The sequence below is a fragment of the Falco naumanni genome, chromosome W (genome assembly GCF_017639655.2).
Source record: "Falco naumanni isolate bFalNau1 chromosome W, bFalNau1.pat, whole genome shotgun sequence".
In the NCBI taxonomy this organism is placed as follows: Eukaryota; Metazoa; Chordata; class Aves; order Falconiformes; family Falconidae; genus Falco; species Falco naumanni.
The window spans coordinates 8,749,667-8,765,320 of NC_054079.1; the positions used below are offsets into that span (position 1 = coordinate 8,749,667).

Genomic DNA, 15,654 nt, shown 5'->3' on the forward strand with positions numbered 1-15,654 from the left:
TCCTTATCTTTGAACTGTGGGATATGCAGAAAAATTATGCCTGTCAATCAGGTGAACAAATTCTCAGTTTGTTGCTTTGATGCTGGGATAATGGGGCTAATAGAATAGACTTGGAGGGTAGGGAAGCCAAGCAGCTGGGATCACTTTCTAAAGAAGGGGGCATTGATAGGGCAATTGGAAAAGGAGCACAAATCATCAGTCTCTGGAAGTGACTCCTGTCAAGCGTGAAGGAAAGTTATCCCTATAAGGAGCATATTACATGTCCCCCAAGCAGGTGGACTGAAACAGAGAAGGGTATTCAGTACTTGAGGGAATTAGCTGTGAAAGAGATGATCTATTATAACTTGAATGATCCACAGTCACCCACAGATCCTGATGAAGTCCGATACACACATCCCATGTGGTAGAAATTGGTACAGAGCATACTATCAGCATATGCCAACTCATTGGCTGTAATTGGTTGGTCAAACACTGTACCACCAACAGTGGATGAAGTGGTTCATCATCTCCAGGATTATGAAGATAGTGTCTCTATCTCCATCATCTCAGATGTGGAGAGTCTGATCCAGTGGCTTGACAAGAATATGTCCTACTTTCCACCACTAAAGACTCGCATCTCAGCTATCAACCATAGACGCCCTTCTGTTTTGGAGGGAGGATATAGAAAATATACACCATGGGGTGCCCTGTGGTTTTATCTACGAGACCATGGGCAGGACGTGAGGAGATGGGGTAGAAAACATACCTAAGTTCTGGAGGCCCGAGTGCGTGAACTACAAGGAAAACCAATCACAAGTAAAAAGTCTTCCAGGAAGGCTTCTGCTCCAGTCTCCAGAGGACGTTTTCCTAGACAGAGTGATAGGGCTGACTACTCTTGATCCTGTGAAAAGGAATTCTAACACATTCTGGCAAGACATAAGTGAGCGGAACCGCTTCACATTACATCTGTTTCACACTGCTTGCCATCCTAGTGGGGAGTCCCTAGACCAGGATTAGATTGGTTTGGGTTTGTGTCTGGAGCTGCACTGATATAATGGGGTTTTACAGGTCCAAAGTACTGAATAGGAGGAAAAAAAAAGCCTAGGAAGATCATAATGTGACTTCTCCTCTTTTGTGTCCTTTCCTATCACTCCTCCCCTCAGTGGGAAATGTGTGAAGTATCTTATCTGGTTACTGTGTTATAGATTGTTGTACTAAGTTGCTTTCCTTGCTGTCTTTGTGCTCATACTCATTACCTTCCAAAGATTTTTGAAAAGAAGCAATGAATAGAAATGGTGCACATTTTGAGTTAAGCTTATCAGACATGCACTCATGCTTGACTGACTAAATGAAAGATGTGGGTGGGGTTTAAGATTTTGTTTTTAATTCAATGTCTGAGCGATGATTTTGTGGGGTAGAGAAGGTAATACAAAAGGATAGGCTAAAAAATGATGGTTGCTTTTTTTATTGACTATCACTTAGCAGGAATCTTTGAACACATTCACTAAAACTAGAATTATTTTTTTTTTACAGCTTCTGGAAAAACATAAGAACACGGAAAGCATGGTAGAGCTGCTTGAACTGTATCAAATGGAAGATGAAGCCTACAGTAGTCTTGCAGAAGCTACCATGGAGCTCTACCAATACTTACTACAACCATTCCGAGACATGAGGGAACTTGCAATGCTTAGAAGACAGCAGATAAAGGTATGGTAAAGGTAACTGGACGTCTTATTAATGGGGAAATAATGTTTTTCAGTTACTATTTACTATTTTTATTATGCAGTATATGAAGTGATGGTTTCTCCACTAAATGTTGACCTTATTTTTCTGGTTCTTTCACTCAGAGGAGTGCTTTTGAAGAGTGAGAATGTCTCTGATATATAGCTAACCATGAACTGTTTAACTTAGTATGTTTGACTATTTAAATTCACTGTTGAATTTAATAGGTGAAACTTACAATATTGTGATTACTGGAAATACTAACACATAAAACAGAGAGAGGCACATGCATGTGTGTCTATGTGATTGTTAATTCTTTTAAAATATTCTACAGGAAGTTTACTTTTCTTTGTAGTTTTCTGAGATAATATGATAAACCATAAGACATCAGTAGCTTCTCATCTCACGTTGTGAAACACTTAAACATGGAAGCATATTAAAAATATGTAATTTGTTGTAACACTTTAACAGTTTATTTTCTGAAGAGCTAAAAAAGTATAACCAACTGAAGAATGGGTTTGCTTCCTTTAACCTGTATTGCAAATGTCACTGTTTGATACCTTATTCAGTTAGCCAACATTGTTTTTACTGGTTTCAATTTTAAAATATACTATTTTTCTCTGTCTTTGAGTATAGAATGAGGGAGGCAGGCAAGAAGACTTACAGTTCCAAAACTAGTTTTTATTTTGAGCTATTGTTGTGTCTATAAGGTAATTTTTCAGAAAGTTCAGCAATCTGAAACTAACTCTGTGAGATAATGTAATGATATTTGAACTAAAAGTGCTTTTTCCCCTTGAATGATAAATGTTGCTGCATAGAGAATTGGGATGAATATTTTTTGCAGGTGTTTTATACTGTTGAAGATTATGCACAATCCATTTAATAATCCTTCTTCAGATTGATGAAATAGTTCCCATTTTATCTGAATTTGTAGCTGTAGCACAGGAAAAGATTTTTTTTAATTGATTTTTTTTTTTGTTCTTTTGTCAAGCAACAGAAGATAAATATCATATTGAGTATGGAACATGAATTAAGATTATTTTCCCTGAAAGAATAACCTTGGTAAACTTCAGGGGCATGTTCTGTGGTTAATTACTTTAGTTGTACATAGTTACTTCTACGGACATTAAGTTCTCTTCCTAACTTGGCAATTTTTGAGTTATAAAACTTGGTCATCTGTATTATATGGTAGAGAAAGATGCCATCTTTTTTTCTTTCTTTTTCTTCCTTTCTTTTTCTGTTGTTTGAGAGAAAGTAGTACTTGTATCTATGATGACAAAATGTTACACTGGGTAGCTAGGGTAGAGGAACTGGTTTATAAACAGAAATTGTGCATGCAATGGTTTGTGTTAACTTGCTGTATATTTTTCTGGATGGCTTAATAATGGAACAAAGATTCTTAGGTTTCTGTAAACCCTTATGACAGGGATTAGCTCCATTTTCATGCATAACAGGAGTATTTCTGATGCTTAATACCTCAGTGAAATGGGAGTTGTGAACACAATACTATTTAAATATAAAGACTGACAAGGAGAAAGATAAGTTTGAATATAGGGCAAGGTAAGGATGGAAGAAACTACAGAATGAGTTACTAAAATGAAAAAACTTACAAGAATAATTAAGCTTGAATAAAAAAATCAGTATTTACTCAAGACTGACTATGCCTTCTGTAATTTAACATTTTTAGAGTTTTTCTGTATTAGGTATCTGTCTTTGATTTGTGGAGAAGTTGTTTTAGTTTTTTAAGAATCTAGGTTTTTAAATAAGTATTTTAATTAGTTTATTTGTTTTCAGGGTGAGATCAGGAGGAAATTAATTGCTTTGCCTATAATCTTTGAGAACAGTATTTGGTGTCCTCTTGGAGCAAGACCTAAAAAATGGAAGATGTATCATCTGGGTGTTAAATTTCTGCTGTTGCTGTGAAACTTTAGGCAAGAGACAAGCCTACAGGAGGGAAGGGAGAAAAAACCCACCAAATTCTGTGTGTTCAGAAGAGCCTCATTAGAGTAGGACAGCTGAATTCTCTGCAGATTCCTTCTTTGGAAAAAAACAGAACAAAAGCTCATAACAAACATTTAGAAACTTGAAAATGCAGATTACTGTTGTCCATGATAGAAATCTTTTTTTCTTTTTATCTTTTATCTTGACTGTATGCTAGGTTTTCAGGTGTATTTTGCCTCATTTAGTGTGAAGGATGGATCGTTTAGTATGGGTGAGGAATGAAAGCTGTACTGTGCAGCACTTAAATATTTCTGAATTTGGAAAACATAATGAAAAAGGTAGAAGATTGTGGAAGGAGAAAAGGATGGCTTATTATGAAGTGGAGTACAACTCTGGAAAACTGACTTCTGCCAAAATTTCTATTCAATTATGTACTAGTCATCAGACCCTATAACAATGCATTCAGCAGTGATGTTTCTCTTTTATTTGGGTTCATAGCTTCAAGTAACCTAGTTTTGTTTGTAGAAATGCTTAATATTTGTAAGTGCTGCTCAAATCCATGGGGGCCTCCTTCTAAACATGGCAAAATGCTTACCAGATATCATGCATTCTTGAAAAAAGTGAACATAGCAAACACAGCAATGTTTGGGACCTACTTTTCTGTTTTTTAAATAATATGGGAATAATCCTGCTCACCCCAAGGCCTTTGGGGGACACACAAATAAAAGCCAATTTGTAGTGAACTGTATTATCAAATTGAGAAATGCTCACCAAAGAAGCAATGCTGTATTCAGTTAAAGATTAAAATGTAAGATATGCTTACTAGACATATTCTGTATGTCTAGTATGACCATATTTTGTATGGTAAGTGTGAAAGGTTGTATTGATAAACCAGACAAACACTCAGAACTGTAATTATGTTCACAGAATGCTGGAGAAGGTATAATAAAGGAATTGAAGATGGTATTGTAATTTATATACATATAAAAGCTGTGCTGAATTTGTATAGACATTTTTAAATGTCACTATTTCTGGACTGTTGCTTGTTTAGATGTAATAATATGTAAAGACATTCAACCAGTGAGTTTTAGCATGTTAATTTCACTGTTTGGATTACTTTTCCATTTCTTCTAATTTCAGACTCTAGGATGTAACATAGGCACCAGGCAAGTGAAGCTTGATATTCAAATGTTGTATTATATGTTTTGCTATCTGTATATTTCCACCAAAATTCTGAAGACAAGTATAAACTTAAAACCAGAGTGCAAACAATATTTATAATTTTATCTAGCATTTTGAATTCTAAATGGATTTTAAGATGCTCTTTTTGCTAGAAATCAGACTTCTAATGAACTAAAAAAAGCTGTAATATTTTTGATTTTAAAAATGTTTCACATTTATACCCACAAATTTTTCATTTATCAAAATGGATAATTTCCCTGTGAAAATTTAGCAATTTTTTGTATATTAAGAATACACATTGCCATAGCAGAAAAGTGGGAAGTAGTAGGCATCAGTAGCTGGAAACCTGAAGGTGAAATACTTCTCCTGAAATTTGGAAGAAGCAGAGTTAGCCACCTGTGCTTTGGTGCCTTTGATTTCAGATAGATAGTTAAATCTTATATTTTTCAGATCCTCCATATATACTGCAGTCGTCTTCTGAAAGTATGGAGAGGAAGGACCAGTTCTAGTGATTGATATTTAGCTATAGAACTTACTGACAAACTAATAGGATAAAGCCTTAAGCCCTTTAAGACCAAGATGTAAAGTGGTCTTTGATAGAGGTTGCCAAATATGGTTATTTAAAAAAATAAAAAAAATAAATCTTTCAGAAGAATAAATCCATGGGCAAAACCCCAAAGCCTTTTACGTATGTACAGTTGTATTCACTGGCCTTCAGAGAGAAAGAAAATACCTTCTTTGAATTTTTATGGTCTTAGAATTGTGGACCAGTACTTCACAGTCATGGGGAGTAGGCACTGTGTTTGATCAAAGGCCAGGTGAAATCAATGGGAGGCTTCCTTTTGTTCATGCTTTTTTCTCTTTTTTTAAATGGGCTTCGTATTAGACTACAGATAAAATGTAAAATAACTTATATAACCTACACATAGATGCCAGCAAAGCTGACACAAGCATTCTTGAAGGTCTGAGTTGGACAGGATTTGCTTAACTAACTGAGCACTGATAATATCTTGATACAGGTGAGAGACTACAGTCATCATAATCTCTCAATTAATCTTCAGGAAATCATAACATTAAAATGTAGTTATACATTAAACATTTAAAAGCATTCTTAGTTTCATTGAATACATATTTCGTATCTTCACTGACATGTTAATTTACTTAAATGTGATGGGATTTTAAGGACTTTAAATATACTAATGCTGAGGTCTAGCACTAGAAATAAGAGAGCTGGATATAGCTTGATAAAGCATTCTACAATTCCAAAAAAATGAATTATTAGTCTATGTTGTACTTCTCTTTCAAGCTCCATTAAGCAGATACTAGTGTAGTTCAATATCTAACTGGTTCAAATGTCTATGGATTTATTTGTTGGTTTACTACTTGGTGATGAAGTGCAGTTATAACTCTTATGGCTATTTTGACTTTGATTTGTGTAAAATGAAATACTTTGAAATAAATTATGTTGCACTGAACAGTTTAACTTTTAGTTTATTTTTTTAAAAATATGAAACAAGTTCAAAGGAGAACATAAGTTTAGTGATGAGGATAGCTAGCAAAACAGAGAGAATTATTTAAAAAAATACTTACGAGAAATACTTGGGGAAAAAAAGTCCTTGAGTCAACTGAAGATGTTTTTGGGAAGGGAGTGAACATCAATGCTTCTGTCCTGGTTTCAGCTGGGAGAATTAATTTTCTTCCTAGTAGCTGGTACAGTACTGTATTTTGGATTTAGGATGAGAACGTTGATAACACACTGATGTTTTTAGTTGTTGCTAGGTAATGTTTGTACTAAGTCAAGGACTTTTCAGTTTCTCATGCCCTGCCAGCGAGAAGGCTGGAGGGGCACAAGAAATTGGGAGAGGACACAGCCAGGACAGCTGACCCGAACTGGCCAAAGGGATATTCCATACCATATGACATCATGCTGAGTATATAAAACTGGGGGGAGTTGGCCAGGGGGAGGATGGATTACTGCTTGGGGACTAGCTGGGCATTGATCAGTGGGTGGTGAGCAATTATATTGTGCATCACTTGGTTTTTGTCCTTGAGTTTTATTTCTCTTTCTCTATTTGTTATCTCGTTTTTCATTGCTATTATTATTAATAATAATATATTTTACTCTATTTCAATTATTAAACTCTTCTTAACCCACAGGTTTTACCTTTTTCTGATTCTCCTCCCCGTCCCACCAGGGGGTGTGGGGGGTGAGGGGAGTGAGTGAGCGGCTATGTGGTATCTAGTTGTCAACTGGGGTTAAACCACAACACTCCTTTCTGTTGTCCAACTGGGGCTCAAAAGGTGGAGATTACAACAGATCTGACCAGAGTACATTAGAACAAATTTTTTATAAGAATTCATTGTATTTGTTTAATAGTTGCTGGTCACCATGTTGATTTATTTGCTCTCAGAGTTGTTGTGCTTGTTCTCAGAGTTGCATTATATAACACCTCACTTGCAGTATGTGTTCCCTATTTTGCTATTTATCACCCTTGGTGCCTGGGCTAAGGTTCTTGTTTTGTTACACTTTGTAATACTGGCTTGTGATATGATAGAATTGCTGGTTGTGAAACTGGTCTGGTCTCTGTACTCAGCATTGCCATCACCTCTGTATTTGGGAGTCATCTGATGGGAACTATTAATAATTACAACTTTAGCCTTTTCTTATTGGAAAGCTGAGGAGATGAAGACACTGACTCCTGAATCCAACCAGAAGACCTTTTATTAGTCCAAAACCCACGCTTACATATCCTCGTTTGCTGTTCACGCGCACCATACTAAAATATCATTGGTTAATCAATACTGTTCACACACTTCTTGGCTATATTTCATTGGTTAATTACTAAGCTACAAACACACTGAACTTCTTGCATTTTTTTTTTTCTTCCTTCTTATCTCTGTGAGTTTCATGTTCTCAGCCAGTCGCCGATGTAGCATCTTGCATCTGCTCCAGCCTTGCTTCATATCCTGTTTTTCTTCTGGGCATTCAGCCTTCAAGGTCCTTCACAGGCATTGTGGCCTCCAGCACTTGCCATAAAGCTCTCTACAGAAAGCCAACCTATAGAGGAGACATCCTGACACATCTTGCCCTTCCCCACCAGATTAATTACAGAAGTGTTTGAGAATTTTGAAAATTTTGAATATCCTTGGTATGTTGAAACCAGCATGATTCTATTGCTGGGAATGCTGAATGTGTTCCAGGTCTTGTTTAAGGTTAAACAACTATTTAAGAATACTACCCCGAGATCTGCCCCAAAGCTGGATAGTTATGAGTGGCAGGGTGTGTGGGATAGTATGGGCAAGTACCTCCAACAGTGTGCACCTCCACTGTTTTGGAACTTCACCCCTGAACAAGTACAGAATCCAGAAAAGCTAGTAAAATATTTGGAAAAGTATGCTGTCACCCTGGCAATTCCAGAGAGGCACAAATTACCGCAACATGCTGGGGCCATGCCCATGCTTACTGAGCCCTGTTCAACACTATTCAGTACCTTGAAGGAAGAAACAAGGTCGATGTATCTGATGGCAAAGCGACAGGCACTGTGCCTACTCCAACCCTAGCAACAGACACTGCAGCTGAACCAGAGACCCAACCCATGCCAGTGTCACCCCTATACACAAGAAGAAATGGACACAAAAGTCAGCTTGTTTAGTAAAGGAGGACAAAGCAGGTCCATCACAGGAACGGGAGGAAGAGGCAGAACAAGAGGTAACCACCTGATCCCTATCCCTGAATGAGCTGTGAGATATGCAAAAAGATTTTGGCTGTCATCCAGATGAGCACATTGTCACCTGGCTGCTTCGATGCTGGGATAACAGGGCTAGTAGTCTGGAATGAGAGGGTAAGGAAGCCAAGCAGCTGGGATCACTTTCTAGGGAAGGGGGCATTGACAAGGCGATTGAAAGAGGAACACAAGTCCTTAGCTTCTGGAGACAACTCCTGTCAAGCATGAAGGAAAGGTAACCCTTCAAGGAAGATGTTATATGTCACCCAGGCAAGTGGACTGCAATAGAGAGAGGCATCCTATTCAGTACCTGAAGGAATTAGCCGTGCTAGAGATGATTTATTATGACCTGAACAATGCACAATTACCCACAGATCCCAATGAAGTCCCATGCACATGACCCAGAAATTTGTATGGAGTACACCATCATCATATGCCAACTCATTGGCAATAATGAGCTGGAAAGACAACATGACACCAATGGTGGATAAGTGGCTTGCCAACTCTGGGAATACAAAAACAACCTCTCTTCCTCCCTCATCTGAGCTGTGGAGTAACTGGTCCAGCAACTTGACAATGGTAGATTCTACTCCTCACCTGTACAGACCCCATCTCAGCTATTAACAGTAAGTGTCCTTCTGCTCAAGAGGGAGGATATAGGAGGTACACACTATGGGGTACCCTGTGGTTTTACCTGAGGGGACCATGGAGAGGACATGAGGAAGTGGGATGGGAAAAACCACCTTGATCCTGGAGGCATGAGTATGTGAATTGCAAGGAAAAGCAATCACAAATGGGGGTTCATCCAGGAAGGTTGCTCCTCTGAACTCTAGTGGGCAGTTTCCCAGACAGTGGAAAGGCTGATTCTACTCTCAATGCTGTGAAAAGGAGTTCTAATCCATTCTTACAAGAAGTGGAGAATCCTATGACCAGGACTAGAGGGACCCTGCCTCCAGCCAGGTGGAGGAGAGGGACAACTGAATTTACTGGACTGTGTGGATCTGATGGCCTGGCACATCAAACCCATAGGAGTATAAGGCTCTAGGAGATGCCAGTGCACGGTTTACTCTAATGCCATCAAGATATGAAGGGGCAGAACCCATTAGTATTTCTGGAGTGACAGGGGGATCCCAACAGCTAACAGTCTTGGAGGCTGAAATAAGCTTGACTGGAAATGAATGGCAAAAACATCCCATTGTGACAGACCCAGAAGCTCCATGTATCCTTGGCATAGACTACCTCAGGAGAGGGTATTTCAAGGACCCAAAAGGGTACCAGTGGGCTTTTGGTATAGCTGCTCTGGAGATGGAGGAAATTGAGTAGCTGTCTACCTTGCCCTGTCTCTCAGAGAACCCACTGAGGGAGGGGAGGGGGAGCGAATTAGTGGCTGCATGGTATTTAGTTGTTGGCTGCGGTTAAACCATGACAGCTTCATTCTCTTATTTTGTAGTCTTATTACCATATATCAAATGGATCAGTTCTGTATTACTAAATCCATGTTTCCATCATTGGATCTTGAATAACTGATGTGTTAGATTTTTGAACTGTGCATGTTTTTTGGTGTTTAAGTCAATATTTTTGAGTCTTGCAGTGAAAAACATGAAAACAAAGCTACATAAGGTGCATTGGAGGACACTAAAGCAGCGCTGTTTTAAAATGTATAGATTACTTGCATGACAGTCAGCTGAACCTTATTCCTAAGGCTTTTTTTTTAATATCTGTAGCTGAAGATGTGTCCTTACATCATCAAAAAATCAGATAAATTTGGCTTTTGAAAAACCTGTAGAGTAGAGAATAAATGGTAATCTAAGTTTATGCAAAATGGCTAGATTTGCAATTGAAGGTAATAAACTTTATTGAAACTATTGTTTTCTTGTTTGAGGAACTAGTATAATATGCTGAATTATGCTCTGTTAGTCTTTATAGTCTCAAAGTCTGTTTAGGAAGGGCTGTTTCTGTTTCTGCCAGTTTCTGTTTACATTCTAAAATTTAAATCCTATGGATTTATTATATAGCTTTTATTTATGTGAACTCACACTAAAATTTTTTGCTGACTTAAAATCAAGTTTTTATGGGTTTCCTTAAAAAAATAGTGCTTTAAACAGGTGATCTGATGGAAGGCAGGCTACTAGTCTGAGTCAGTGAGGAACCTGAACTCGATATGAGATTGATGACTAGAAAACTGTGGGATGTATCTGATTACTTAAATCTGCCTATCTGCAATGTAAACGTAGAACAAAACTTCTCTGAATGTTCAACTGTAAAACTGACTAACAAGACTTGTAGAAAAATCTCATGTTTGAATGCCAAAAGTTGGTGCGTTTTTTAAAGTTCACTTACAAAATACTGGGCTGGATAATAAAGAAAATGGCAGGTGAAATTGTCAATAAATGTAATGCATGTGCAGAAAAGTGATGACAGTCTCTAGCAGTATATATGCACGTTTGTATGCACTTAATTAGCTATTGCTCCTGAGGAAAAAGGTATGAGAATTATCTTGGGGGGTTCTCTGAAAATAGCTGGCTTTTCAGTATTTTCAGATGAAATAAAGGGTTTTGATTATTATAAATAAAACAAATAAAAAAAAACCCAACTAACCAAAAAACCAAAAGAAATAAACTAGCCCACCAAAAACCCACAAAACTGAAAACAATATTCTACCTTTGTATATATGCATGGTATACTTGCATCTTAAACACTGAAGATTTAGTTTCTCCCTCTCAAAAACATACTGTAGAATCAGAATACTTACAGGATGGCAGTGAGGATGGTAAGGGTTTTTTCCCTGCAAACAGCATCAGTGCAAAGGCAGAGTAAATGAATCAGATTGCCTTTGGAAAGCATGTGCTTCATGTAAAATAAGAAAGATCTATAAATCATGAATGCTATGGTGAAGGAAATATTGAACGATTTCTTTTGGTCTTTCTCATACTAAAAACAAAATTATTAGGGGGGCCCTCAATAAACTTGTGGTGCTTTAAAACAGCCTGCAAGTAAAGAAAATAAAATTAAACTTTTATTAAATGCACCTCACATGCTTTGTGGCAATAATTGCCACAGTTTAATTATAGACACTAAGTATATATGTATTCTAGAAAGAGACAGACCCATCAGTGGCTATTAACAAAGTTTCAGATTAACCCTAAGCTCAGGAAGCCCTTAAGCCATTCAGGTAACAGAATTTGGGAGATAATCACTCTATTCATACATTATGTCCTAATGTTTTTTTTCTCCAAGTGTTAGTTATTACAGTTGGAAGCAAGAACCAGGACAGCTTTGGATCTGACCTAAGATTAGGGTATGGGGGAAATAATGAGGAAAGATGCAGAATCAGAGTCTACATTCCAAAAGGCATCTCTATAAAACTCTGAAAGGATTTACATGCAGAAAATACTAAATTGTGTGTCTCTGTGAGTATAAGAGTAAAGGAGAGTGAAACTGGAGATGTATCATTATTTTTTTTCCATTTCACAGCGTTGGAGATAGGGAAGGAAAGAGAAAGAAAGAAGAGACTTTGAGGTAATGTTATGCAGGTTGTGGAGGGCAAGGAAAGGGGCTTATGAAGGTCTTCAAATACAGTAAAATTTGATCATAAGACCATAAATTTTGCAAGTCCATGTTTACCTAAATCTGTAAATATATTGAAATCTGGTACTCTTTTTCAGTAGTGTCTTGAAAAAGTTTTCTTTAAGCTTTCTATGTTTGTTGACTTCATACTGGATCTTGTAGGGCTTTATTTGCAGTTATTACAGTACCACTATTCTTGGGTATTTATATGTGTTTATTCAAACTTCTTGTCTAATACTGGTGTCCTTATTATTTTACTTTTTTCAGTATATCTGTATATAAAAATTGTCAACCATATTTTGATGAATTCTTGATGGATGTGTTAATACTTTGTCTATTGTATATATTGTTTTTAGCTGAAGATTTAAAAATCCATCTGGTCCTTTTCATCCACAAAAGGAATCTATAATGTCCTAAAACAGCAAAGCCCACGTCCTTTAACACTCAAGCTCACTAGCTTAAACAGTTTTAAAGTAACTAGTAGACTGTGTCTTAAAAAACAACAATAACCAACACCTAAACTTTTTTTTTTTTTCAAAATAAGAATTTCTTTTGAGGGTGAACCTTTTTTTAGCCTGGAGCTCAGTCAAGGAAGTTGAAATATAAATAAAGGTTGTATGACATACACATGGATAAATAGGGAAGGCATAATGCAGGGTGCACAATTTAGCTTTAATCTTGTCAATTGCCAATATAAAATACTTTACCCTAGCAGTTTTAATTCTCCTTTATATACACTTCTGTGTGTCTGGGAAAAAAACAACAGTTGAATAATCCCAGTCATTCCTCTTACTCTTGTGACATAACCTTAATCTTCTATGATTTTTCTCTTCTGAATACTTCTTAATTTTTCAGCATTCTCCATAGCTCTGGAAAGAACATTCATCACTGCACTTTGCAGTACAATGGCATTCTTGTTTAGTCTTCTTTCTGTATGTCCTAACATCTTGTTTGCTTTTTTAGCTTGTTACCACCTTTACAGTCCATATGTTACTGAACTGTGTATGTTTTTCTCCTATATCTTGATTCAGATAATCAAACCCCCTGTAGTTTGTATTGCTAATCCCAGGCTCCAGATATGTTAAGGACTTTAGACCATTCAATCTAAGTTAGCTTGCATGTATTAACATTAAAAGTACTTGTTAGTATTTGTTAGGATAAAACCAGTAAAACTGTAAAATCCGTTTTACAGCTGAGTCCTTTCAGTTTATATATTTGAGGCCGTACATATGGAATTATAACATTTTGGGAAATAGTGCTGGGTTTATGTTACCAGCTGGGAGCATAGTTAAATTAAAACCTGTAAGACTAACTTTGAGAAGTCCCTGAATGGATGATGAAGCTGAAATGCATGTGTTCTTGCAAATATATCCAGCAGGCTGTGGTTGGAATTGGTTGTTTGGCCTCCTGGAATGTGTTGAAGGAAGGTAGCTAAGTGTTTGATCTGAAACATTCCTTTATTTATGAAACTATTTTCCTTCTTGTCTGTTGCCTCTGCTATCTGTAGTGCTTCTTCAACTTACCTTTTTTTTCCCTTCTTTTCTTCTTCCTCTTCTAATTAACCAATCTGCTGCTGTTACATTTTGGGGTTTTGTAGAGGAATTTTTAAAAGACCAAGGACATATGTTACCATTGGTTTGAACCAATGCTCACCAATCAGCGACACGGATGCCCGCGTGACCAGAGACTTTTATCTAATCACCTGTATGTAGAATCGTGTGAACAGTTAGCTTAAGTTATAAATATAGCCAGATTGTTTAATAAAGCGAGCTCGACATGTAGCCATATTTGTGTGATTGTTGTGACTCGGCCGACTCTCCACGGGGGACCCTTTTCAGGTTTTCCTTCTTTTCTGCCTATTACAAGTCCATCTAGGAGAAGGATAATGAAGGGAGCTGAAGAGATGTGATAGATCCTTACCTAAGCTATGATGTGACCTGGTCTGTTTCTGTCAGTCTTGTCCATTCTTGTCCCAGATGTTTTCAGAAAGAACCTGCAAAGTATTCAAGACCCTTGAGGACTATTTATTTAGAAGATATTATTTTTAAAACTTAACAAAATCCTATAGTTGCAGGCCTGTTTCTTATGTCTTCTCACAGTAAAGCTTAATTTACTCTCTTCAAAATTCAACATCATAACAATCTAAAATTTTCCAGAGAATGTTTCTGTGCTCCAGTATAAGAGTCTTGCCTCTCTGTTTCATTCTCACTTGCTCACAGGATAGACTAGGGACCTCCTTTCAGTTTGTTTCCTCGGAAGAACTAATTGGTTTTCTTTTGGAAATAATTCTATAGGGTGTAGAACTGTGTTCTTTTATGTGCTATTACTCTGAAGCAATAGCCAATGGAAGTAGATGTGTACATGATGTGTTGAAGTTAAAAAGCTTCTGCTGTTTCTTCCTCTTCTTGTGTGCCTTCCAACAACCACTTTTTGTGAAAGCTGTCATAATTTTCTTAGTTTCAAAGCATTATCTGAAGTAAAGCTTGCAAAATGCGAGTCTTTTAAAGTGAATCTCATCTTCACACACACAAAAAATAATTTTATCCTAGCCAGTTTTACCATGGGGCTTGATTTATTCTCAATGAGGATATAGGAGGGTTTTTAGGAAGAATTATTTGGAATGGGCTTTTTGAGAAAAAATTACTAGAAAGGAAACTGTAGATTTGGATATGTAATCTAGTTGTGAGATGAGAGGTTTCTCTGTTAGACCGTACTTTCTCCAGAAATTCAAGTCTAAATAAGGAATTTCCAGACCAAAAAGTGAATTTGAGAAAACGCTAGGCAACCAAAAAGCTTTTTAGGTTAGAAAAAACTTAAACTATACCAGAATTTCTTAATTTTTAATTAAAATATTTTTTTACTGAATTGAAAGCAGATATGTATGTTTAAAAGAAGTATAATTTAGATGACAGCACTTCTTAGTTTTTCTTTCCTCACTCTTTCCATTTAAATTCTCTGGTGTCTTTTCTTAGTCATATCTAACATGGACAATAGTTATTCCAATAATATGTTTCTGTTCAGTCTATAAAATGACCTGTGCTCTTTTATGGACTATAAAGATAAAGTATGCTGGCATCATAAAGATATGCAGTGAGCAAAATGAAGCATAAACATGTTATGCATGCATTGCAAATTGCAATGGAATGCAGAAGCACATAAGAATTTCTTTTAATTCCATAATGAGAATTATTGTCTTCACAGATATATTTATTAAAATTGATTAATTATTGAAGATAATGTAGAAAAGAAAGTTTCCAAAACTCATGAGACTGTTTCTGTTGCTATTTAATGGTCCACATGTGTTTCCCTTTTCCTCTTTAAATTCTCAGCTAGGATAAACTGTAGGTTTGAGAGAGTGGTCTCTTCCTTCATTTCATGAAGGTGGTGTAGGTGGGGAGGCAAGCTGCCGTATGTTTTTCATAAGTTGCGACCTTCAGAGGTGGGTTGCCTCTCGTTCCTCCCCAACTTTTCTCCTTATTACTGCTGTGGTCTTCTCTTAATTAAACTACCATTTTTTTCCATGGGCCTACTTTCTAGT

The 15,654-nt window shown here is 36.8% G+C and overlaps 1 protein-coding gene across 1 annotated transcript in view; it reads left to right on the plus strand.

Moving 5' to 3' along the window:
* Positions 1-15,654, plus strand: part of LOC121080534 (junction-mediating and -regulatory protein-like) — a 123,173-nt gene that overhangs the window by 61,115 nt on the left and 46,404 nt on the right. Inside the window, 1 exon segment of the mRNA XM_040578607.1 lies at positions 1,513-1,686. Coding sequence (XP_040434541.1) covers positions 1,513-1,686 — 174 coding nt within the window.